General features: G+C 41.0%; 1 protein-coding gene across 1 annotated transcript in view; it reads right to left on the bottom strand.

Moving 5' to 3' along the window:
* Positions 1-26,650, bottom strand: part of SLIT3 (slit guidance ligand 3) — a 796,449-nt gene that overhangs the window by 225,093 nt on the left and 544,706 nt on the right. Inside the window, exons 10-11 of the mRNA XM_038413692.2 lie at positions 17,567-17,638; positions 9,200-9,271 (exon numbers count right to left, since the gene is read on the bottom strand). Coding sequence (XP_038269620.1) covers positions 9,200-9,271; positions 17,567-17,638 — 144 coding nt within the window. The remainder of the gene's footprint in view (positions 1-9,199; positions 9,272-17,566; positions 17,639-26,650) is intronic.

The raw sequence follows: 26,650 nt of genomic DNA on the forward strand, positions 1-26,650 counted from the left end.
GCTCTATCTGACAATTAGTGAATCAACAAAGACACTTCTACCCTTATTTTTTTCCCTCTGAGTCTCATTAATGCTTCATTTGCTTCACAGGCTATTTGGAAGAATAAAAGGATGGCTGCGAAGGGATTTATATACTTGTCGTTTAGTGCCAGGTAAAGGAAGAGATTTACAGATACCACCTCCCCTTGCGGCAGGAGGAGGAGCAAGAAGATTTCTGGCTGAACTATATCTGCAGTACTCTGATCTTCATGCTCTTGATTTGAAATTTAAAAATGAGTGAAAGAGAGTTAAAAGGGACCGCAAGACTGCTTCCTCTCCTCTTCCCTGCTGCTCCTTTCCCTCTCTTCCGACTATACATACCCACAGTGGTGGTCTCTGTTCAAGACAGATACCAATCTGGATGTGGATGAGAGCCATGAAAACAAACACACAATCCTATGTACAAGAGTTTCCAGTGCATAAGTTGTATTCTGCTTATCCCTGGTACTTCTGACAAGCCTGTTTCTTCTAATGCCAGAATAATTAATACTGAATAATCATTTACTATCTATTTGAGTCAAGCAAACTTTTCACAATACTGCAGGTTGCTTCCTAATGTTAGCGAGTTGTCTGCATACATATAGTTGACGCATCTGAGGGCTCTATTCTTAATAGCATGTAGAGCCATCAGCCTGCCAGTTCACAGCTAAATGCTTTCAGCGTGGCTGCGACCCACATTCTGCAATTCTGCAAAGCATCGGGCAGATTGGGTGGATTTTAGCTAGCAGCAATTTCCTGACTGTCATCAACCTTCCAAACATTGGTAAGAACAGTGAATGAAAAACCCAAACTGCCAGCTGCAATGCAAACATTAGAGCAGAAGCCTGGGAGAATCGCCTTGTTAAACTGATGAGGAGATTTTTCACTAAAACAATAAAATAAAAGCCCCACAGTTATATTCAGCTGTTCATGGAAATTAAAAGTGCTCCTAGAAACAGGCCAATTTATTTAACTGATCTAACTAATTACTTGGATTCAGAGAACTGAAAAAAGGAGCAATTTTTACATATTCTTTTCCCTTTATTATATTTAACAAATGATGCATTACAAAAAGTGAACCTTGTTGTTCCTACACTATTCCAAATAAAGTAGCTTGTCTTGTTAGATCTTTATAGCAAGAAACACAACAAGCAAACAAAAACCCTAATTAAAGAGGTCAGAAATGCCTTCAAATGTACCATGCTTGTCTGTTTCATATTGTTTGGTCACACACTTTTATGCTCTTATATTAAAGGTGTCTGCAAAGAGATGCCATTAAACTTGAAGAAAAGTTTAGCAGAACACGCTATTTTAGCGGTTAATTTGACTCAAATAAACTGGTGCCAAAATACCACAGTTGCTGACACTTTGAGCAAATATTGACTGATTAGATAAAATAATTAGACAGAAATAATGAAAATTTTCCCCACAGTATGGTGTCTCAGCTTCTGGACTAATCATGTGATGTAAGTGATGGAAGCACCACTTCACACCTACCATTAGAATATACTGAACACTAGAAAATATTAAACATGAAACAATCCTGCACTGGCAGGATCTTGGACCCGGAGGACACTAATGGCTTTACTACAATCTCTAGACATTATGAACCCCTTTTACAATCACAAGATTAAGGAATTTGTGATTACATGATCAGCATAATATAGTATAGCCTTCCATAAGCATCAAGGTTTAGTTGTCTGCTTTTCAAGTACCTGAAAAAATGGGTGCATATTTCTCTCTATTCTCTGACCCTTCTGCATGCATTCCCACAAGCCTAGTTGCAACTTGCTCAGTTGAGTCAGAGTTCCAGAACATAAAGCTTTTCTCCTGAAAGTTGACCCAGAACTTGCTGGGTATAAAAGCCGACTGTTGAATCCTTTAGTCTGGACCATATGTTTTCCAGCTAATAGTTCCTTTATTCTGGCTTGGTTATAACATTCTTAGTGAAGTGTCAAATCATGACTCTGGGCAATGGCTTTTTCAGCTCTCAAAACTACCTTTCAGACTATGAAAATGATTCTTCTTATGAAGAATTATGTTTCCAAAATTATGAGGACAATGGCATAGGTTCAACAGGAATAAGAGCTCTCAAAACAGCAGCAAGGATTGTGGATAATAGCAGCATTAAATTTCTGATATTTTACGAAAATGTACACTTTTTTGGTACGGCATTTCATATTTCTGCATAACGATTAGGCCAAATAAATCAAGGTAGAAATACTGGCTGCAATTTGTTACTCTAAAATAGATTCAACATTTATTTAAATAGATAGTGTTTTAGCCCAGAATGACACGAGATATATCATCACACAACATGTGATGATGTAAAATATGAATGACATGCCAAACACTAAGACTAGTCTGTATGCCAGCTGATCTAAATTGATCAATCACTTGTGAGCCTAATTCAGATGGGGAAGGATTTCTCATTTTATACAGTTCTGAAATCTACTCCTTCACAACTGAAGGGCTTAGGCTGCTTTGCTGCATCACACAAAACGTCTCCAGACAGTCTGGATAAGGTCTTCAAAACTCTGGAACAGCCGAATTAAATGTGCAGAAAGTCTACTGGCTCCTAGAATCCTCCTGTACCTTTGGTACTATGTACAATAAGCAGACACTAATCCCTCATCCAATCCCCTCTCTGATAGTCAAGCCAGATGTTTCACTGGATGAACCAAAAAAATAATTTACTTCAGAAAGTCCATGTGACAGCTGAAACAGAATAGAAACAGGAAAGTGTTCTCAACTTATCCACAATTTCCAGTCTTGTGTATGAAACTTGTATTTTATTAACAGTTACCTAATAAAGGCAAAATAATACTCTAGTTATACAGGTTGTAAATCTAATATATTACCAACCTAGACGTTTTCAAATGTTTGCTTAACATTGAGACAGTGGAGCCCCTTCCAATCAATCAATTATGCTTCCAAGTCTTCCCTACAACAACATTATCTGGTCTCTCTCTCTCACACACAAAAAGTAATATTAGGATAGTATTATGGAGGCAAGAGAATCAGAAGCCTTCTAACATGAATATAGCGGCTGCATTGTTACCACCTCTTTTTGTATCTGGGTTGCTTCCTTATCTTTAGGTTAAGGACTTTGCATTTACTTCTAGGTATCTTAAAGACATATATGGACCCCAGTCCTGTAGTATCTGGGCACCTCACAATGTCTAATGTGTTTATCCTCCCAACACCCCGTTACATAGGGACGTGCTTTTATTCCCATTGCACAGATGGGAAACTAAGGCCATGTCTACACTTTTACAAGCTTACAGCGGCAAAGGTGTAACGATACAGCTGTGTCATTGTAAGATCATAGTGTAGCCATGTTATGCCGACGGGAGAGAGCTCTCCCATCAACATAATAAAACCACCTGAACGAGTAGCAGTAGCTATGTTGGCAGGAAAGCATCTCCCACCGACATAGCACTGGGCACATGAACACTTATGCTGGCAAAATTTATGTCGCTCAGGGGGATGCTTTGTTCACACCCTTGTGCGACAAAAGTTTTGCTGACATAAGAGCTAGTGTAGACATGGCCTAAGACACAGAGAGACTAAGTGACTTGCCGAAGGTCACACAGAATGGGAATTGAAACCAGGTCTCCAGAGTCCCAGATTAGCCTCCTAATAACTGGACCTCCTTCCTCTCATGACTTGTACCATCTTTTCCTCTATTTCCACACTTGATGCCTGCAGACCTCCACTTCTCTAATCACTCTAAATCAATGTGCACTTTGGTTTGATCCTCTGATGTGTTCAGTGTAGTTCAGAAATGGGATCATGGTTGAATTTACACCAAACATCCACCCAAAGACATGAAAAGAGCCTGCAGGAATGTGTTTGTTTTTGGTGAGCCTTTTTTTAAAAGTGCAGTTGGTGACCAAATAAGTTTCTGGAAACTCCAAGGGAACTCTGAACTCTGCTACAACTATTGTAGCAGAAAGCTTCATAGCTTGAAGACAGACAGGAGGATTCACCACTGTAACAAAAACAACTCCATAAACTACCCAGAAGCATGGACAATCAGTGACCGACAGACCATAGGCTGAGAGCAACTTTATGTGGCAGAACGAAGTGTCAGGGGGAAGAACGGAGGCGCTTCAGGGTAAAGTCAATGCTCTTTAACAAACTAGATTTATTCTCCCTGATTCTGGGCTCCAATAACTAACTCTAAAGGGAGTTGAGGCAGGGGTCAGAGCTCCCCTTTTCCATGTATTCCCTAGATTTTCTTTCAAGAAAAACATCCTTACCGCGAAGACCAATTCCAGACATGGCTGGAGAGCAAACTTCTGCTGAACACATGGGTTAGGAAAAACCAGCTACTAAATTTCCTTTTTACAGGACATGCTGGCAATGGAAGGAGCTTGGGGCCTTATATTGGATAAGCTTTTCTCCCTCTTGGTTTGTGCTAAAGAATTCACTGCCAAGGCAGGAAGTGCTGTTCTAAGGAGCTGGGATGTTATAATCAGTTTTAGTCTGTGCTCTAGGAGATTTCTTGTTTGAAAAGGATTTTTTGTTTTTTTAAGAAAAAGTCTGGTGACTTTTAGTGCATGGGTCACTAGTCACATTTAAGAGATTGGATTTTGTGTAGCGTGTGCATCTGCTGCTGTAATTAGCATCACTATGTTTAGAAACATAGTGCACGCCTGTTTTCTTCTATTCTACTCTAACTGTGGTGGGAAGAATACCCTGCCTCACCACTGAGGCCTTGTACCACTCAACTAATTACAGGAGAGATTGGATTGGGTAAGCTACTATATAAGGGGCATCCACTGGTCAGTTGTTAGAAAAACATTCTTGACAGGCTTGCAGATAGGCACTTTCGCTCTCCTGGAAGCAGAGAGAGCACCAGAAGTGCGGTCAGCTAAGAAGGAGCAGACAATGGGGGCTGTGGAAGAAAAGGAAAAGAATTCGAACAGTGGTGTTTTTTTTTAATGGGCACAAAGTTGCCTACTTTCATTTCTGCATTAGTTTGTCTCCTTCCTTTATCATGGTTTAAACTCTGAAAGCTACAAGACCAGCTGTACCATATACAGATTTAATCTCAATGTTGGCAAATATTCTTATCAGACAACAACCTAATCACATTCAATATAAAGATAAGAAAAATTACTCAGCTAAGACAATGCACTGTAGACAATCAGAAAATGGAGCTGAATAATGTCACTAGGCCACCAGGGCTCCAAAAATAATGGACCACTTAAAAAAAAAAAGTGAGTGAATTCTATATTGTTCTGTTAGGATATGGATATTCAGGCCTGTCTACAAAGGCTATACTTTAAGAATTTAGGTGTAATAGATATTCAGGCCTGTCTGCAAAGGTCTATACTTTAAGAATTTAGGTGTATTCTTATCACTTACCTACTTATAGAGGTATAAAGGAAAGAATCAAAATCAAAGTCTGCCTGTTTACGGGCCTTCTCTTACAGTGACAGTCTGAGGCCCCGTTCTTAGACTAAGATCTTTGGCTAAACAGCAGAGGCAGCCATAAGCTAGGAAGTGTATGGTCACATCCTCACATTCCAAACTAGTCACAAGTACTCCTTTTTTATTGAAATAAGGCAATCTGGGGCTGTTAGAAAGATGATCTGATCTATCACCTCCAGAGAAAGGGAAGAGCCTAGAAGATGTAAATGGAAATTTAGGTTGATAGTTTTCTGTTCGGTAAGAACTCACTTATCAATAGACACAGCTGGGAAACCCTTATGTCTTTATAGATGTAGTTGTGAAATCTTCACTTCTGTATTGTTTTGTCATTATAGTTCCCACTTTGCTATTGTTTATTTGCATGGTCTCTGTCTGGTTCTGTGATTGTTTCTGTTTGCTGTATAATTAATTTTTCTGGGTGTAAACTAATTAAGGTGGTGGGATATAATTGGTTGGCTAATCATGTTACAATATGTTAGGATTGGTGAGTTAAATTTCAGTAGAATGATTGGTTAAGGTATAGCTAAGCAGAACTCAAGTTTTACTGTATAGTTTGCAGTTAATCAGGAAGTAAGGGGGGAATGGGAACAGGGAATGGGGAAATTGGAATCATGTTTTGCTAAGAGGGGGAATGGGAACAGGGACACAGGTAAGACTCTGTGGTGTCAGAGCTGGGAAGGGGGACACTGAGGAAGGAAACTGGAATCATGCTTGCTGGAAGTTCACCCCAATAAACATCAAATTGTTTGCACCTTTGGACTTCAGGAATTGTTGCTCTCTGTTCATGCAAGAAGGACCAGGGAAGTAAGCGGGTAAAGGAATAAGCCCCTAACATGTTCCCTTTTGTTCTGTTCAATTTGGTAATTTGGAGAGAAACCTTTTGTAGTGATAATGAAGGTGGGCCATTTCCAGCAGTTGACAAGAATGTGTGAGGAACAGTGGGGGGTGGTGGTGGTGGGAATAAACATGGGGAAATAGTTTTACTTTGTGTAATGACATATCCACTCCTAGTCTTTATTCAAGCCTAAGTTAATTCTATCCAGTTTGCAAATTAATTCCAATTCAGCAGTCTCTCATTGGAGTCTGTTTCTAACTCAGGAAACTATCCTTGCAACAAAGCCCATTGCCAACTGTGTCCCAATATCTACTCAGGGGACACCTTCATAAGGCCTAATCACATCAGCCAAACTATCAGAGGCTTGTTCACCTGCACATCTACCAATGTGATATATGCCATCATGTGCCAGCAATGCCCCTCTGCCATGAACATTGGCCAAACTGAACAGTCTCTATGTAAAAGAATAAATGGACACAAATCAGACGTCAAGAATTATAACATTCAAAAACCAGTCGGAGAACACTTCAATCTCTGTGGTCACTCAATTACAGTTCTAAAAGTGGCAATTCTTCAACAAAAAACCTTCAAAAACGGACTCCAATGAGAGACTGCTGAATTGGAATTAATTTGCAAACTGGATACAATTAACTTAGGCTTGAATAAAGACTGGGAATGGATGTGTCATTACACAAAGTAAAACTATTTCCCCATGTTTATCCCTCTCCCCACCCTCCACATTGTTCCTCACACATTCTTGTCAACTGCTGGAAATGGCCCACCTTCATTATCACTACAAAAGGTTTCTCTTCCCCCCACCCCCGCTTTTCTGCTGGTAATAGCTCACCTTACCTGATCAATCTTGTTACAGTGTGTATGGTAACACCCATTGTTTCATGTTCTCTGTGTATATAAAATCTCCCCACTGTATTTTCTACTACAAATATACAATGAAGTGAGCTATAGCTCACAAAAGCTTATGCTCAAATAAATTTGTTAGTCTCTAAGGTGCCACAAGTATGCCTTTTCTATCAGCAGGGAGGTATCTGCGAGGGAGCAGAAGATACCCATGGGTAGGGAACCAGCATTCCCTACCAACCAGACGGAAAGGCCTGACTGCAGTGACCTGCGAAGAATGGCAGGAGCAAAACCTTAAGAGAGAGTTGAGTGCCCCTGAGGTGTATAATGGACTAGTGATTCTCCAGGAGGAGCCCAGGAATTTCTAGTTTTGAATTTAACTACCTGTGTGTAAATAATTCAGTTCCTGCAAGGGGACAGCAATTAGAGCACCAGCTGTAGGGTTGGTTTGGCTACAGATGGAGGCAAACTGAGGCAGAGGCAGTGTCCAACACTGGATGAGGAAAGACCCTGCTATAGGCAACTTCCCTCCTTTTATCCTCCTTTTGATGCTTCTGGCCAAAACTATCCCTATCTCCTTTATGTTCTACTACAGCTTTAGGCCTCATCTATACTTTCCCTGAACTGGTCTGGAACAGTTTTAAACCAGTTGAGGCTCACTTGGTTTAAACAGAGTTTTGGGTGACAAGCCAAAGAATTCCTAGTCCCCTTACTGGTTCTGGGGGAAGTCAAAGTGTTCTTGATGCATTCCCGCATGGTTTTGGTTCTGGCTTCCTTCCTGTACCCCAGTGTGCCACCCCAGCCGCTGAGGCCAACTTGTCGGCTTATGTCAATTCTACATAAACTTGAATGCCTTTCAACTTAGCATGGCATTAGCAGTGGAGATGCCTTGACTCTGAAAGTCGATTCTATCTGTTTGCCTAGAGCACAAGCGTGTTGAGCAGTGCTAGTCTAGTACTGTGCCAAATTACATTATTCAGTGAACATCCCTTTTTTTCACTGAATCATTTACTAACACTTGTGTGGGATTTGAACAGATCTATAGCAGGTTGACTGGCAACAGAATACTAAAATCCATAAAAACGGCAAAGAGTCCTGTGCCACCTTATAGACTCACACACGTATTGGAGCATAAGCTTTCGTTCCCCATGAAAGCTTATGTTCCAATACCTCTGTGAGTCTATAAGGTGCCATAGGACTCTTTGCCGCTTTTACAGATCCAGACTAACACGGCTACCCCTCTGATACCTAAAATCCATAAGTTATTCAATAAATACTAGTAACAGTATATATCTTTGACATTCTACCAGTGTATTTAGGACACAGGATAAAGCCCATCTTTTAGTATTCTGCTTCAAGGGCTTAGTACAGTATATAGTTTAACGCTGATAAGTCTTTCTATATTTGCATTTATCAAAAAGTTACACAGGTTATTTACTAATGCTGTTTGGCACCCAGAAAATGCAGTGATGGCAGCATTTGTAAAGTGCATAAACTATGTTTAAGCCAACTCCATAATTGCTAGGGTATGGTCTCTAATCCAAATTCATCTAAATTGGCTTAAACCATATTTCATATTAACTCAGGTAATGCCATTCCAAAGCTTTAGACTCCTCTTCTGACCAGGACTTCTTCCCAACACTTTGCCTTTGGTTCATTTTCCTTATGCAGCAAATGACCTTGTATTGTCCCATCTTAGTTATTACAAGCTTCAGTGTCACTACAGAAAAGTGACTTTGAGCTGTGGTGTGGTTTTGGACACCAAGACGAGGTGGGCAATAAACCTACATAACCACATACAACACAGTTACAGAAAGAATACACTCATTCAATGGCTTTGGAGAAACAAATAAGTAACCTTCAGGGTACTCATCTATAAAGGAACTCATTAGAGTTGTGTAAACTGTTTCCTCTTCAAGTCTGCGCGATCCATTTCTCATTTATGAAAGATTAGGTTTCAAAGGTTACAAAGCAACACCAGCCACCACTTGCTCTATTTTTTTTACATTCAGATTCTCCCCAAACAACTCATTCAGCTCTACTTACAACGAGGTGAGAGATTTCAAGCCATGGAATGCATCAGGAGCAATGTCAGATATTTGATTCTTGCTGATGTCTCTGTAAAGATACGGGGGGGGGGGAGGAATGACAGGTTATTTGTAAATAGGAATTTGTTGAAAAAAGTTAGATTTTTTAGTGTTATAAGCACTTTATTACTTATTTCATTATTATTGTTATTTATTTGTATTATCTGAGCATTTGGGAGCCCTAATCACCATGAACCCATTGTGATTGGCATTGTACAAACACAGAACACAAAGATGGTTCCTGATCCAAAGAGCTTACAACTGCAGTTTAAGATAAGGGACAACAGATGGACATAGACAGATGGGGGAATTCAAGAAAATAATGTGACAAGATTGGTCAGCATGATAGGCCATGTTATCAGTGAAACGGTACTCTAAGTGTTGTCAAGCTTTTAGCAGGCATCATGGCAAAGAAGAGTTTTAAGGAGGAATTGAACAACGAGGTGGCTTTGAGGTTATTTACAGAGAACATCTCCCAGGCAGGAGGAGCAGCACGGAAAAAAGTACAATAATGCTTGTTTGAAAATTTAACAAGTGAGCAACCGAGGCTGGTATCATTAGCTAATCAGAAGCAGGAATCAATTTTTCCAGACTGAGATGATAGATAGGATGGCAATAGGGTATGAAAGACTATGAAAGTGAAGACAAGTAGTTTATGTGTAATGCAGTAGAAAAGGGGGCACAGTGGAGGGATACAAAGAGAGGGGTGACATGATCACAGCAATGGGCTAGAAAAATGAGCTCTACAGTAGCATGCTGAATGGATATGAGCAGGACAAGACTATATTTGTCAAGGCCAGAGAAAAAGATGTTGCGGTAATGAAGATGAAAGATAGTGACAGCCTGGACAAATATTTTAGCTTCATAAAGAAAACACTACAAAACGTGTTAGCCCTGTTTAGGGTTAATCATCAGTTAGAGTAGATAACCATTCTAAGAAATGTAGTACTGGGTTAATAGATAAGAGTCTTTCCTGTGCCAGATCTCTGTTTGGCAACGGTGTATGCTTGTATAAGGGAATAGATCAGCCATTTCTCTGATTTTAAAGACCAGCCTTAGTGCCACTCAGAACTGGTGCTGGGCAGTAATAAATTGTGCCACCAATTGTGTAAGGTTCATAATGAACACTCTTGTCTGTTGCAGATGAGCAGACCACATTCAACTGCACCTCTCATCCAAGGGGAACTCAGCTGGGCATTTAAACCTAGATAATGACCCTAATTCTGCCACCCGCATGGTGTAAAGGGACCATAAATCACTACAGAATCTGGCGAAGGCATTAGGTTTCAGTAAGGTCCCCTTCACACTCCCATTACAGCTGTGCTGGGGCATCTAGTCACAACATGCTTTCACTGTTTCAAAAGAAGTTTTGAAAATGCTAGTTTGAAAAAAACAAACAAATGAAGGCTGTTTGTAAATGGGACCAAATTCTATTAAATCCCTGTTAAAGACCCAGTCCATCCATGGGATATAAACATGTGCTGCGTGCTCCAACATGGCTATGATGTCAAATCATCTTCTTCAACGTACTTAGTACATGCCGAACTTTAAGCATATAAACTGTCCCATAGTCTTCCTTTGGAATGGTAACTGCTTATACCAACAGTGACTCTGTTCCCTGATTATTCAGGCTAGTATAATCCGACACGGGTAGTATTTCACATACTACATTTCCATTGTTACTCCATTTCTGCTAGAAGACATGTTCAGAACAGTGGATGGGCTTATGCAATAAACCTCATTTCAGTAGCAGTATCCTAACATCTCTTTAGGAATCTACAAGGAATAAGGTTTTCTCACAAAGCTCTTAACAAAGTGATTGATCTAATAATGTTTCCCACTACAGCTTTTTGCTTCACTTTTGTCCACTGGAGTTTCATTTTTGTGGTTTTTTCTTTAGCTATACTCACCACAGTCAAGTCTGCTAAAGAAGAACCCCTTTCATTCCCCTCTGAAATCTGTTTAGGAAATCAGTTAACATTGACTGCCCTTGGTGTCTAGACAGTAAGATGCGAATAGCAGCCTTCATAGAAATAGCCAAATTTCTTGGCACAAAGTTTGTACTATGGCATCTATCCAGGAATATTTTTCAACCCATTACAATGGAGCAGAGCAATGTGATAGATCAGAACCCTAACATCTGAAAGGGGAACCCTATTTTGGAATCAAACATCTCAGTGAAGCCTGTTTCTGTATATGTCACATTTTGATTAAAACAAAAGATTTTGTCCCACCTCCCCCTCTCCAATTTAGGATGTTAATTTGGGTATAACTAATGGTGCCTGAACTTGCATAAATAGCATGCTGGGAGATGACATTCACCCACCTCTTGTGGATATGGTATGATCAGCATTAGAAGATAATTAGACACGTTATTTCCTTTTCATTAGAGCCAAGGCTCCAGTGCTGTTGCTTAGATGGCACAGCTGAATCTCCTCCTGCCTTGATTGAGGCACAGGATTCAATTAAGATTTTGCTCTTCTTTTTGTTTCCTTTCTATGGCCTACTGCTTTGTGGTAAGTTCACTCACTCTAGAGCTTGATTTACATCAAGAAAGAGCGGGTACATGCTTTCCTAACCTTTCATTACTAAGTCAGTTTAGGTCACAGAGCACAAACTTCCATGGTTTTGGATATCACTAGAATCACTGAGGGGAACTGCAGCTCTTTAGCTGGGAATTTAATAGACTGATCAGGATTCCATCTAGGCAGAGAATCCATTAACCATCTCAAAGTCTCATCTCCTTATGCCCATGACAACACATAAATGATTTCCTTTTTGACAAGGCTCATAAACACACTCTTGAGCAGTGGTAGGCAACCTGCAGCCCATGGGTCGTATGCGGCCTGTCATGGTAATCTGCTGGCGGGCCGCAAGACAGTGTTGATATTGACCGTCCGCAGGCACAGCCGCCGGTAGCCCCCAGTGGCCATGGTTCACCGTTCCCAGCCAATGGGAGCTGCGGGAAGTGGTGCAGGCTGCAGGGATGTGCTGGCAGCTGCTTCCCGCAGTTCCCATTGACCAGGAACAGCAAACTGCAGCCACTGGGAGCTGCGGGCAGCCATGCCTGCGGATGGTTAATGTAAGCACTGTCTCGTGGCCAGCGAGTGGATTACCCTGATGGGCCGCATGGATTGCCCACCACTGCTCTTGAGGGTGACTGCACGAAGCTACTGTATAGGAGTGCAAATCGTTTCTATCTCTGCAGCAAGATAGAAGGCATATCTTGTGCTTCTTGTATAGCATATGAAGATGATTTAAGTTTCTTTACTGCCCTCTGTAAGAGCTTTTGAGACAAACTACTGAATAATGTTTAGAGCTGGTTGAAAAATGAAAAACAAACAAACCCACAATTCATAAAATAATTTGAGGAACAGTCATATTGTAACATTAGTTGGATGAGTGTGAAACTTTGTGACCTGTTTATTGTTAAGATGAAAAGTGTTAATGTTAAATATCAAAAAGAAGTGCAGTTATATTGTTATAGCCACATCTTTCTGGGGGCTGAAGTCCTCAGTTTTGTGCTCAAAATGCACCTGAGAAGCACAAGTAAAACAGTAGGAGTTAGTGATGTTTCTATAAATTTTCAAATCCCTAGACTATGCAACCATATATTTGACTACTAGAAGGGTGAAATCTTCCTTCTGAGCTAGATAAATTGAGTTGCAGTAGTTAACCATGTGTAGAGGCATGAATAACTGTAGTGAAGTCCATGACAGATGAAAGGCTGCAACCAAGAGAAGATGGCATAAGTTCTCTTGGCTACTGCTGCTACCTGAACATCCAGAGGCAGTTAAGGATCCGCTCTAAATAGTGAGTTTTAACTAAAGGCAAGCATAACTTCTCAATCCACGGAACAGTTATAACTTTTTCCCTCTCCTCAGGATGTTGCCCTCATCCCACCTGTTTTATTTAGATTGAGCCTCAGCTAACCAGCTCTAACTCAAGGTCTAATCTCAGCCACAAACTGGGAAACAAAAACTTCATCATCTTTTAGGAAACTGAGCTAAGTACCATCAAAATACTGAAATAGTCCTTTTCCCCTAACATCCTCACAAGTACACTGAACAGCAGAAGAAGTAGGATAGAGCCTTCTGGTACTCCACAGCACTAGCATAATATCACCCTCTGATTGCTTTCAGAGAAAGAATGGAGGAACTTTTGTTCTCCTTGGTATACTGTTAGGATCCCCAGACTTGTTATTAATCCCTCTGATATCAAACGCTCCATTTGAGGAGCAGTGGGCGCTGTCCGGGGTTCTCTGCTCGGTGTCCCCATCCGGTTCCCTTCATTTGACCCTTTGACCACACTCCTGTCCCTGTTATTTCATTAGTTGTCCCCCGGAATTATTTGGAATCTAGGTCCTGTGGATCTCCCTTCTAGGCTGGGGGGGGTCCTTTAGCAATGGACGGGCTTCGTCCGCCCGTTTCCCAGATCCCAATAGGATATCAAAGGTTCCTGCCATTTCTAAAGAATCAGCATGAACAAATGCACTTTTCCCCACATTAGAAGGTCATCAGCCAATGAAGCCAGCACAGTCTCCATGTCATTCCATAACTAGTTCTAACAGCAGAGAGAAAGGAGCTAAGAAAATCTGAAGACTTCTGATGATTCCAGAGCTGTCTAATTGTAATCTGCTCAACACTATCTCCCAAAATATTAAGATTAGAGACATGACTGGTGAGCCTTTTAGTATTAAGAGCGAGTTTCTTGACCACAGTTCATGCTTGTATTAGTAATACTAGCATCTTGCAATCCCAAATGGAGATGGCAATAACCACCAACAGTAATGGAATAAATAGATCTCCACTAGATTTCACAAACCCTTGTGAGAACTGGTCCAGATTACAGATCCTCACTGTCCCACAACAATTCTGAACCTCACTAAAGAGACAGAAGCAACGTTACAGCAGAGAAATGTCACATTTATCCTACCACACACTGACAAGGACATCTCTTGATCTCCATAGAAGCCATCTCTTCAGTGTCAATAAAGTGTGTGAAGCACTTGGGATTTCCTTGCTAAAATGGATAAATAATGTTAAATTAACATCTGGCATAATGATTTACTGTCTCACTGTCATGGCAGGAATAGTAATAAGGCTGTGTAGAATCAGAACTGCAATAAAGGCTGTCTTTCCCATATGTACATTTATATACATTTGTAAATTGCAAAGACCTATTTTTAATACTACTTAACAGTATTTTCAAGAATAACCTCAAAGCCTATGCCAACAGTGCTTCAAAAGCCTATTAATGTAACTTGCTAATGGAATTCTTGCACACAAAACCTTTACTGTTATCCTTTTCATAATAAGCATCAGTGCTTATTGTCCTGAATGGTTAGGGAAAAAAGCATCATTTTCCTGAATGGTTAGGGAAAAAAGCATCATTTTCTATATCTTGACAGTTGGAAGGCACCAATCATGAAAACATAAACAACAATAAAGAATCATCAAGTTCTAATATTACTAATACCTCAGAAAAAAATTAAAATAGTAACAAATAATGAAAGTTACAGGTTATTTACAATTCCTCAGCTCTGAGAACTTGATGATCCTGGATTGGTGGCACAGTAACTTAACCCAATAGCCACTATGGGATCATGGGATCATGTCAAAGAACATTAACTATTTGGTATTTCAGTTCTTATGTGAAACAATTTGACAGGATCAATCTTACTCATATCGAGCAGTCGTTCACATAAAAACCCCCACTACCCATGGTGCCTTCATTAGAAGCCTCAGCAAGGGGCCAGAGGCACTGAATTAGTCCTCATCCCCAGAGGTGTCTGGTGCAGAGGAGTGTTGAGGCACATTGATGGGATGGCAAGGCAGTTTAGCAGAAGCTTGTTTTACCATGATTTTGGGTTTAGTACTACTTCCAGAAGCAGACAACAATTTCCATTGCTGTGTCAGTCCAGCATCTCTCATATGAGCCTCAACTTCACGTATGGGGAGAAATATATATATTTTGGATATTTCCAAATTCTGTTCTTTTACTATTGATGTAAATCCAGGGTAGCTCTATTGCACATAATAGATTAGGCTTCTTTTAGATTTATACAGCCTAATATATTTGTTTTGAAAACCAAACCTAATCTGGATACTTAAGAAAACAAGGGCATACAATATATTGTTACAAAAGTTCAAACTCCTCTTGTAAGAACTATCTCTCCTGCCCAACCAGTGTCAACTAAATTAAAGTGATGCAAATAGATAGGGTGACCATATTTCCCTATGCTGAATATGAGACACCTGGTAAAATTATTTGTATTCAAGAGAGTTCAGAGGAAATCAACCAGAACTATGCAGTACAAACATTCAAATTAACATCAAATTGACTGAGCTCCTGTTAAAAAGAATCCAAGTAGGCAGTATTTCTTTTTATTTACCTTATCTTTAAGGCTTTAGAGTTCACACAGGGAGGGGTCATACACACACCCCACACACACACTGGGAGAGGTGACACACCCACACTCCCGTACACCTCTCTCACACAGTGGGTGACCGACCCTCCTTGCCCGGCGCGCTCCACCCTCCATTCCTGGCTGGGCCACTGGGACGGTCCCACCTCTCCTATTACCTGGTACCGCATCTTCCTAAGGCAACATGTCGGGAGGGGGCATGCAGGGTCACATGACCCACTCCAGATTTCTGCCAGAGTTCACACCAGAATGTGGCATCAGCAGTCTTTCGGCACTGTGTGGGAGGGAAGGGTCAGGAGCTGCTTCCAGCCACAGGGGAGGGTGGGGGCGGGATGACCTGGCCTGTGTCTTTGCAGAGCTCATTTCTTCCCCCACTAACCTCCCCTCCCTGTGATGGGAAGTAGCTTGTCTCTTCCTGCCCGCACAGTGTCGAAAGGCATCTAACACCTTCAGGCTGCTGCTGGTCACCGACATAAACCGGTCACCGACATAACCCAGCCACCTCCTCTCCCCCGGCTACAGTGTGGGCAGGATGGGATTAAGCTCCAAGGATGCATTGTGCACCAGGGCCCAGGGAATCTTACTGCAGCAAACCTGGCCAGAGAGGTGGCTCAGCAGGGGAGGGTGCTTAGGAGATGGAGCAGCCCCACGCTCTCTGGGGGCAGAACCCAGGGCAGCAGGGGTCAGGGTGAAGAGGGTGCTAAGCCCTTTCCCGGGGGGGGCTGCTCTGGAGCCTGCAGGGTCGGGACACGAACAGGCTGGAAATCAATTCTGCCACTCCCCCACCACTTCAGAGCTTAGCTGAGGGGTGGAGAAGCTTCCCCGTCCTGTGTGTGGCTATGGCACACACAGGGCTCAACTCCTTGTAGTTAGTCCCTGGACCAGAGGGTCTTGGGCTTTCCTGGGGCTCTGGCCTAGCCAGAGATAGTGAAGGAAGGAAAAGCCTGCCGGCCAGGCTGTTGATGAGCTGAGCTCTCTGACCAGGGGCTGGTGCTCTGCACAGTGCTGGGAATAGGACACGCGCTGCTGGGGGAGATAGGGAGGAGCAGCGTGGCTGGAGGGGCGGCGTGAAGGGGCAAAGCAGGGAGAGGACAGCGATAGGGGAAGCATGTAAATGGCTGATGGGTGGGCAGCATTGGCGGCACATAACTGGCTGCTGCCTGGCACCTCCCTGCACTCACCAGCGACCGCAGCTCGCAGCCAGTGCTGGCTGGAAACAGGATGGAGGGTGGGGCCCTGCTGGCCAAGAGCCGGCATGCAGCAAAGGGCTGTGCTGACAGACCAGCAGGAGGATTAGCCAGCCCCATGCATTGCAGCTTTGCCCCACCACCAGCCTTGCACAGCCACCCCCATAATCGGCCACTGGACCCCCACTCACTGCTGGTGGGCGGGAAGCTAGCGAGCAGGGATCCAGCCCGCAGCAGGACCCACCAGTACAGATGGGGGAAGAGAGAAAATATGAGATAATTTGCCCATTTTTAAGAAAAAGTTGGGACAACTGCACAAAGGCTTAAAAACAGGACTGTCCCTTTAAAAACGGGACATCTGCTCATCCTACAAATAGACATCTGAATTCAGAGGAGAAAATAATTATAACTCAAAATCTTCTCTGAGGAAAGGAATTCAATGTTTGGAAGGAAATAAAGGGGACAACAATTAATTACTTCATAGCTACACAATAGAGAAATTAATCTGCATGTTATTAAGGATTTCGTTCACTGTTAAGCATCCTGGGCCAATACCATGCTGCTTTATACTTTGAAAAAGAGTTTATCTATACAATCCTCAGTAGTTTCAACACAGAATTTGGTCTTTTATTTGAAAATTAAAGAAGATAAAGTTCAAAATAGTACAAGCTACAAGTATCACTCTTCCATGTAGTCTTATTTTTAAACTTACATTCTCTTAAGTTTCTTGTACTGGGAAAAAGCTCCAGTGGGAATTGTTTTGATGGAATTCTGTTCCAAGCGTCTAAAAACAAACAGAGTAATATAAACATTAAATATAAGATTGTAACGCAGGAATAACATTAAATGTTATAACGTCTTTTTGTACAAAAATATAAAACTATATTTGAAACAGATTTTCTTTTGAAAGCCACTAAAATTCAGCAAATGGCTTTTTTAGGAAACAAATTCATCTTCCTGACTAACCAAATTTCGACCAAAAAAAGAAAACCCAATTACGAAGTATGTCACAGTAAGATGGTAAATTTAGTTCTGTGGGAGCTAAGCTCACTTTGTCCTTTCTCAAGATAGACGCATTGCAAATCACCATCTGCATCTTCAGGGCCAACCGAATTAACAGAAGATTTCTGATGTATATTGTAATATTTCTCACTAAGGAAAAGGTAAAAAATATCATTTCCCTCCATGTACAAAGCAGTTATTACAAAAGGATGGCAAATTTCCACCTCAAAGAAGTTGCTCTATTATTCTTCTCTGAAGTAGATAAAGGATGCTTTCAAGCTGAGATCTAAGACAATACTTTTTATGCATATATCCACAACTCCCAATATAGTTACTTAAGATAGAATTTGGTCTGCAATGTCAGACCACTAGACCATGTTCTCTCATGGATAAGTAGATCTGTTTGTAAAGCATGGGGGTAAAAGCAAGGAACTCTTAAGTTCTAGACCTGGCTATGTCATTAACTCACTGTGTCACTTTTTTAGACAAGGCCTTATAAATAACTTCTGTATCAGTTTTCCCATTCATAATTTTGGAATAATAATGCTTTATTATCTACTTCACATAGGTGTTGCAAGGATTATTTGTGATATACTTTGAAAAAAGAAAATGCTATATAAAAAGCTTAAGATTTTTTGCCTCTTTTGATGCCACTCAAGAAATAAAAGGAGAGGTCCCAAGAGATGAAACAAAACACTTTTTTCATTACCTTAGAATACTAGGGTCTATTTTTAATGCCATATACAGAGAGGTATCCTATATAAAACACTATGGATGAGATTAACAGTAAAATAAAACACACAACATTGCAAAATTGACTAAGGAATATAAAACTTAAATGAGCTTCTGAAATATTTTTTCATAAAAAAGTTTCTAAGTAGACACTTTAAAAGGTTCCCATAATCCTCAAGAACAGGCCTTGTGATCTCACAGGTTAATAATAAAAGTGAATCCCAATAAGCTAAACTCAAAATACTCAACTTATGTTATCAAAAATTCTTATATCCAAATCTGACACTGGCATTGAAGCCTACTAACCCTCTATTTTACAAAAAGAAAAAAGAAAAGGAAAAAAATGTTTTTTTCCAAGAAAAAGAAGATTTTTTCATAAAATCCTGAGTTTTGACTATGTTGGCACAGTCACCAAACGCTCTTGTTGGAAATCGTAGAGGGTTGAAATACAAAAGCACCTCACTGACCCCAAAGGGGCCAAGGCAACCCAACACACTCCTTTCTTTAAAAGAAAACATGTTGATAGGTACCTAAGAAAACAACTCCCTGAGATGACATGGAGTTAATCAGCATTGATTACTGCTGCAACCACATGGAAGAGAAAAACAAAAATGTGGAAGTATGAGTATGGAGATAAAATGCAGTGCAGCAAGAAGGTGAAGCATGCGTGTCTTAAAGGACTGCAGGAGAATGAAGAGGGAGCTTATGAAGCCTATAGCTCTTTGCTTCAGAGAATATCCTCCAAATGATCAATGCCTGCAATGAGTAAACAAAAATCCTACTTCCCCCAATACATTTTCACTATTTTGGCTGTTTTACAGGAAACAGTTAAGTGGAACCGAAGAGCAAGTAAAACAATGAGTATGTAGTCATTGCCATTAAACTTTACTGTTACCATACCTATTTTGTGGATCCATTATCTCACTTAATTATTTCATTTATTCTGTGATTTGAGTCTCTGTATAAGATTTCCCTCCCAGTTAGTCCTAAATAGTATGGTACGCACATGCACTGTATTGCAGGGGAATGAACAGTGAAATGCAAATTGCTGTGGATATCAGCACACTGGTGTTTTAGTGTGTATGTGCTACACAGAGTTGCAACAGACTTTTTTTTAGACATTCAGAGGTCAACTTTTCAGTGAAGCCTTTTGCGTTACAAACTCACAAAAGTTTGCCTGTGCACTAATTTCTATGAACAAAGTCGGGAGTTGTGTGCCCAACCACCACTTTGTAGATACAAATTGGTGTTTCACATGCTTGAGAGGTGCATATCTATTTCCACAGGAGCAATCAATTGAACAGAATTGCAAGATGAGGTTAGCCTAGGTGAAAACTTGGCCCTGTATTAATAATTCTTTGAAGTACACAGGAAAATGTCACACAGAGAACAAAAGCAATGATATGTAAAAGACACCAACTCTCTTCCTCTGCTTCCCCAACACGCACACATCCCAAATTGCAATCACCAGGAATTAAAGCCCACACCTCCTGCAAATGTGAAAAATAAATAACCTAGAGGAGGATTGAGTGGGGGGAAAGAAAGAGAAATTAGGATGCCAGAGGGCTGTCTCACAGGGAGTTGGCCAGTAACACTCAGAAGCAGCACTGAGTTCTTCACCATTCACCACAAACGAGGAGCAGATGGCCTGTGATGAAAATAGATGGTCAAGGGTGGTATCACATGCTGCTGTATTTTCAGCTAGGTTCCGTAATAAGCTCTTGATTTTATTTAATTTTTAAGAAGTCCTTTCTGTTGGGTACTAGGCCGAACAGATGATGCTTAGTGGGCCCTATCATGATAAAGAGGTCATGCAAGTAGAGCATGTAGATTCCAAACTTGCCACAAAGCACAGTCAACATTTACTGTATAATATTAACAGGCGTAATTGCAAAATATGAAGTAGAAACTTGGGCTTTACAATTTCTTTATTCATAAATGCATGTTATGGAACTGTGGGTACAGCTGAAAATGGCAATTCATTTTTATATTATTAGAAATGTGAAAAACGTAAGTGATTCACCTTACTAGTTTGTACTACTACCCTGCCTGACCTCACTAGCTAGGCAACATGCATACAGGTCAGTATTAGATGGGAGATATCCAAGAAACAATTAAGTTCTGTCAGAAGAGGTGCTGATGGTTCTGAGAAGTCACTCTTCACCCTGAGTCAGTGCTGACTCACCATGGAATAATGGGGAACAGTGCTGCTAGCAGCACAATCTTTCAAATGAGATGGAAAATGGAGGTTCTTACCAGATCAGCTAACACTTTGCAACCCCCCCCCCCAAAAAAAAAGGTGTGTGGTAACCTGAACATCGTGGTTTAATTCTGTTTTAAGAGTAGAGCTTGGTAGAATGAAATTGATCTAATTTGCATCTTCAGGTAGACAGCATTCTTTAGCCCATGTCCTAGTGTGTTGGATGGTGTTGCTGTATGTTGTTAAAGAGCAATTTTTTTTCTACGGTAGAGAAGACAGATTTCAGTGGTTGGTGAAGGAATATGAGGAAACAATTTTTGAGAGGCATTCTAAGATCTTCTGATGAAAGATGCAAGGAGAAAATAGTAATCTGTATTGGCTATTTGAACCCTTTCCCCCCTGTTCTAGATTTCTGTAGTTTGGATTTGAAGTCAAAATGTAAAACTAAATAGTTGGAAAACAAAGAAAAAATTTCAGGAAAATCTGTTTCCATTCTTCATCCAAATTTCATTTTCACTAACATTTTGCAACCAGTTGTATTTAACAGACACAGCACCTAATAAGTGGAATCCATGAGAACACACTGTAAAGATTGATGGAATAAACTGACTCTATATGAAAGGTACTGTTCAACCTTCTCATGGGCTTTTGCTCATCCATTCAGTTATCCTCTTCATTCTGCCATGTCAGCTGCTGCCTGAGAACACCATTCGTACTGCCCACATGTATTCTAGATGCTGCACTTCCTCCTTCTGACATGAAACAGTGTTGTGTCTGCCTTTGGAAGTTTTACTTTTAAAGCTTCAGTGACAGTGGCTGTCAAAGGAAAAGAGCAATTTCCTTTATTCCCCCTCTAATAAAGTATCAGAGCCTGGAAAACGCAGAAGGCCTGATGGACATTTTTTTTTCCTTAGAGTGTGACATGGGAGAAGATCTTTTTGATTTTTAAATGACTTTGTGGCACTAAGAGCAGATAGTAAACAAAACAGTTAGAAAAAGCAAGGGGGAAAGGATGCACTTAAAGGTGACAAATAATCCTCTGACAAAGAATAAGCACTCAAAATCCCATCCTAATCCATCTCAAGGTTCACCGGGGTGCAAATCTTTTCAAATCTCATCTGGTGCTTACACTACTCAAACACATGCAGGAAAACACAAAAAGATAAAAAACAACCACTTAACGCAGCTTTCTTAGAGCCAGATCACATTCTTTGGAGTGACAAAGCTATTTGTCTTGAAGAGTAATGCCCGTTGCAGAGTGGGGGAGACAGCCATATTAATTTAGGCCTCAGCTATCTCATTTTCATTGGGGGAAAAAAGAATTTGTTACTTGGCTTGCTAATGGAGCAGTTTGCTAGCAATTTTCCCATTTCAAACAACATCTCAGCCGCTAATGTGTAATGGTTTGTCAAGTCTACCCATAACACAGACAAATCACTAGCTTGGGAAAAAAGAGAGAGAGGGAGTGAAACATCAGTACTGATAATTCTTAGCTGTCAAATGAATAGAGTCTACAAATGAGACAGCCATGGTCTATTAACAGTGTTGTTGTGCTGTGCTTGAGATGTGTCAGAAAACGTCCCTTCCGCAAGAGACAGCCAAGAACATCCCTGCTGGGAGAGCATAAAGTAACATACAACAGCCAATCTACTCAATGGGTCATGTCGCTCTGCTTAAATGGCTAAGGTTCTTACAGGCTTGCACCATTTGGGTGGCCAAGAGCTGAAAGAAATATCTGGTAGAAAAAGAGGGGCATCAGTACCTTGCTAGTTCTCATTTGTCTGACAGGGTACATAGAGCCTATTCAAAGGTCATCGGGAAGTTAGTCCTCTGTCCCTGACTGGAGGAAGGATAGCCTATCCTGAGTGCAAGGATTTGCAGGGTAGCAAGTCAAGGTCAGTAGTGGGAAATTACTTAATTCCTCCCAGTGGGATGTGCTGTGAAGAGTTGTGGACTGGGAATAGCAGTGTCAGGGAGGAAGGAGGGGGATCTCTAGGCAGCATCAGAAACCCAATGAGAAGTGTGATTCCTCCTGATACTTGAGTAAGGTGAGCTGCATTTTAAAAGTTGCCACACCTTATGCTTGGGACTTTGATGAAGGAAGTCTGCTGAATTTGTTTGGCCCTTAACAGGAACTACTCAGGCATCAGATTTACTCTTCTGTTTGATTACAGAGGTGTTGAAACAGGACCTAGGTCTGCTGAACCCTTTCCTGCCTTGAATGGCCTGTCACACTCTGCAACATTAGTTCCATTATAATTACACTAACATATCCCTAGGTCGCTGTATCAATGTATGTATCAAAAGGTAAGCACTATGTAAAATGCACTGTGGTTATGAAAAAATACTGCTTTGCATTTACCCTATCAGTAACAGCTTCTTACTATGTAATTAAAGGAACAAAGTACAATTCTATTTGTACTGAATTACTGCAGTGCACAACAAAACAATGCCAATAAGTGATTTGGACTGCACCAGGTAAACAAAGTCTGAGGTCAAAATGCACAGTCTTGTTGCTTCAGAAGCTTTGTGGGTTGGCCCTGCTTAGTGGTGGCCTTTGCCCTTCTTCTCTCCTTTCCTCACCCAAAAGCCAAGAGAAATGCTTTAATGGCTGTGTGTGTTTTGGGATACAGGAACACCAAATATTCTAAATATATTTCTTTGCGCTCTCCTGTTGTTTTAAAGCTTTCATTCCCTTCCTAATTGGAGCTTCTGCTACTACCATTATATAACACTGAATATATATGTGGTTCTCTCACTGTCTTAGGGATTTATACTGCCACCATCACCATAGTATCTGAGTGCCTTCCAACTAAAATAAATACTGTTTATTATGAATCATAATGAAACCATTATTTTCCACTGCAACCAAGGGAATTTATTTCTTCCCAACAGGACTCAACTTTACCTTCCCACTTCTTGGTTTCTTATGGGGTGGAGGAGTTGTGGACAAACAAGATAGCAACTTCCCTCGTGTTTTGTTAAGTATTTTTTTTAAGGAACTAGCTGACTATCTCCTATGCCCTAACCTCCATCATCTTTGAGTGGTATTGGAAATCTGTCAGCTTCAAAAATTAGCCTCACAGAACTTGGATCTAATACATATCAGAGATCAACATGTGACTTTGGATCAGAAATGATTAGACTGATAAATATCTAAGCAGTTTCTAAACACACGGACACTGCAGATTAATTCACCAACAAGTCATGTTGCTCAACTTTTACATAAGGTCTGAAACATTACAGTAGTTTTAAGAAACATGAGTTAGATCTCAGGTATGTTCATTAGAAAACAAAATATTGTTTACCTACATGGATTTTCATCCACTTATCCAAGTATGACCACTTCTTCCTCATTAGTTTTTCCTTTGGTTTCTCAAGGCACTTGCTCTTCTCTGTTTGCACTACTTCATTTCAACATGGCTGCAGATTTTCGGGCTTAACCCAGAGCCATGGAGCAGGATTATGAGTTTCCACCTATCAGTTCAAGTCTTCCTTCAAGTGATAATGAAGAGTTGTTCACACAACTATGGGCTGTAGATTATTCCGATTCATACTCATCTTTAAAAAGCTAATGATGGAATTCTTGACTGAATTTTTAACTATTTATCTAACTAAGGGCAGATCTTCAGCAGCCAAAATTGCCATTGGAATTGTCGAGCCTGAAATGGTTTCTTAAAATAAATCTGTGTACACTAACATATTTGGATAGCAATGCTCAGCAAAGAGCTCTCTAGTGTGACAGCTGACATCTTTTAGAGTAGAAACAATGTATTGGCACTTTAAGGGCTTGTTCTGGCCTCTGGTATAGTGGTCTCTATTAAAAACTAAACAATTGGCACCATGGTGTCTGCAGTTCATTGAGTCCAAGTTGATACTTATCAACAGCACTTTCACTACCAACTTGTAAATGCTGAATTTAGCAACCATTGTATGAATCCATAAGATACAATAGAGTATTTTTCATATGCTAGAGAGGAGAGCCTCAGTCTGAATCAAGCACTTCCTTGTGTTAGGTACTCTCCAAACAGACAGGAAGATGATCCTAATTTTTCTTTTCTGCTGCTGTGCTCTACAGTAGCTTTCTGTTTTTGAACCTAGTTTATCTACAACATGTGGACGTGTCTTTCTTCAGAAGCAGCCAGATGACTGTGACATGCTGATACATCTGAACAAGAGGGTCCCAAACTGATGCATGTGGCAGACCGTGGATAAAATACTCTGCTCTTTGCTTCTCAATAAATCCATCAGTGTCATGCTCTCTTGCCTCCCTAATCCATTAACCCTTCTGCCTCCAGACACCCATACGATGCTTCTCCTCTCATGACCTCATTGAGGCTTCAATAGGTGGCTTCCCTCCCTGGAGGTTGTTCCTCAAAGCAGCGGCGGTAGTGGTGGTCGCAGGAGTTTCTCTTCTGGCTGGTAGAGGTGAGAGGAAGAGGGCTCCCAACTCCCTCCTTGATGCAGGTGTCAGTTTGTGGGCTGGGGCTGAGAAGGAAAACGGGCACGAGTGGGGAAGGTTCCAGGGCCTACTGGAATCCCAGTCAGGACAGCAGAAACCTGGCTTCAAATACTCTCTTCTGTATGCTTTGTTGGAGTGATGTTGTAAGAGGTGGTGAGAGGGTCTATGTCTATGCAGTTTCTCCCCTATAAGTAGCTTCAGGCACTAATGGGGAGCTCAACAGGTGACTGTTCCCCTTATGTTAACTGACATGGTCATAGCAACAGCAAGAGTTAAACAAGGCCAAACACAGTTGTTCTGGGTTGAATGTGAAACAATGTTTTGCTGCTTCCACCATTAAATATAACCCATTTTCTGTCCAGAATCACCGTACTCTGCATGGGGCTGCCTTGCCCATGCTTCCACAGGGGAGTGAGAGGTCTGTGTGCATGGGGGGCCTCTGTGTGTGGATCTGGGAAGGAAAGTCACTTTGCTTGAAGGTCTGTATTCGCAAAAAGAAAGTACTCCTGCCACAAGTACTCCTTTTCTTTTTGCTTGAAGGGGATATTTGGCTCTTCCCAACCCCCCACTGCTGAAATGGGGCCTAGGGCTACACATTCCATTCATTGGGTATGCATTGGTACATATGCCAAGATGCCTTGGCAAGAAGAAGGGCAAGAAACTCGGGACCACTTCAGCATGAAGAACTCTGCAGGCAGACACCCATATCACATGTCACCCCACTAACTTCAATGGGGCTCTGCATATGTGGTTCTCACTGCAGGATTAGGGTCTTAATTTTTATTATATATAAACAATGCAAAGCTTACAGGGCCCAAGGGCTGAGTCTGTTACCAAGAGGCTCGTTCAACCTCTGAGCCCTTTCCAGCTCGGCAATATTTGAGGATTCTGATTTTATGTATTGGAAAACACCATTGCACCTTGACAATTTGATTTTAGTTAAATTTCATACATGTAAACAAGAAGTTGTTTCCAACTAATCAGTATCAACTAATGTATATGTCGCATTTGGACTTATCTCTGCTTTTTTGTTCTGCTTTGTCACAAGAAGAACATCTAAATCCTTAATGAGCCACATGGTTATCTCATTATGCTCATTAATCCTTAGCAGGCTGACAGCCTATCCTCAGTCTCCAGGGCTTACAATTCCTCTATATGTCTGGCAGAAAACCTCCAATGTAGGTCCTGAACATCAGCCCAGCAAGACTGTTTGGATACCAGAATAACCAATGCCGAGTTTTGAGGCTGTGTGAGAATTTACAATATTGACATTTTTTGCTATTACTTTCTTGAAGTTTTAATACAAATAATTATTGTAGAATTGCTGGAAGCGTTACCCAATAGTAAACTGTTTGAAAGGAAAAATAGTCAGCATATAATCTATTATATAATTTGTGCAC

Source organism: Dermochelys coriacea, chromosome 8 (assembly GCF_009764565.3).
Source record: "Dermochelys coriacea isolate rDerCor1 chromosome 8, rDerCor1.pri.v4, whole genome shotgun sequence".
Taxonomy (NCBI): domain Eukaryota; kingdom Metazoa; phylum Chordata; order Testudines; family Dermochelyidae; genus Dermochelys; species Dermochelys coriacea.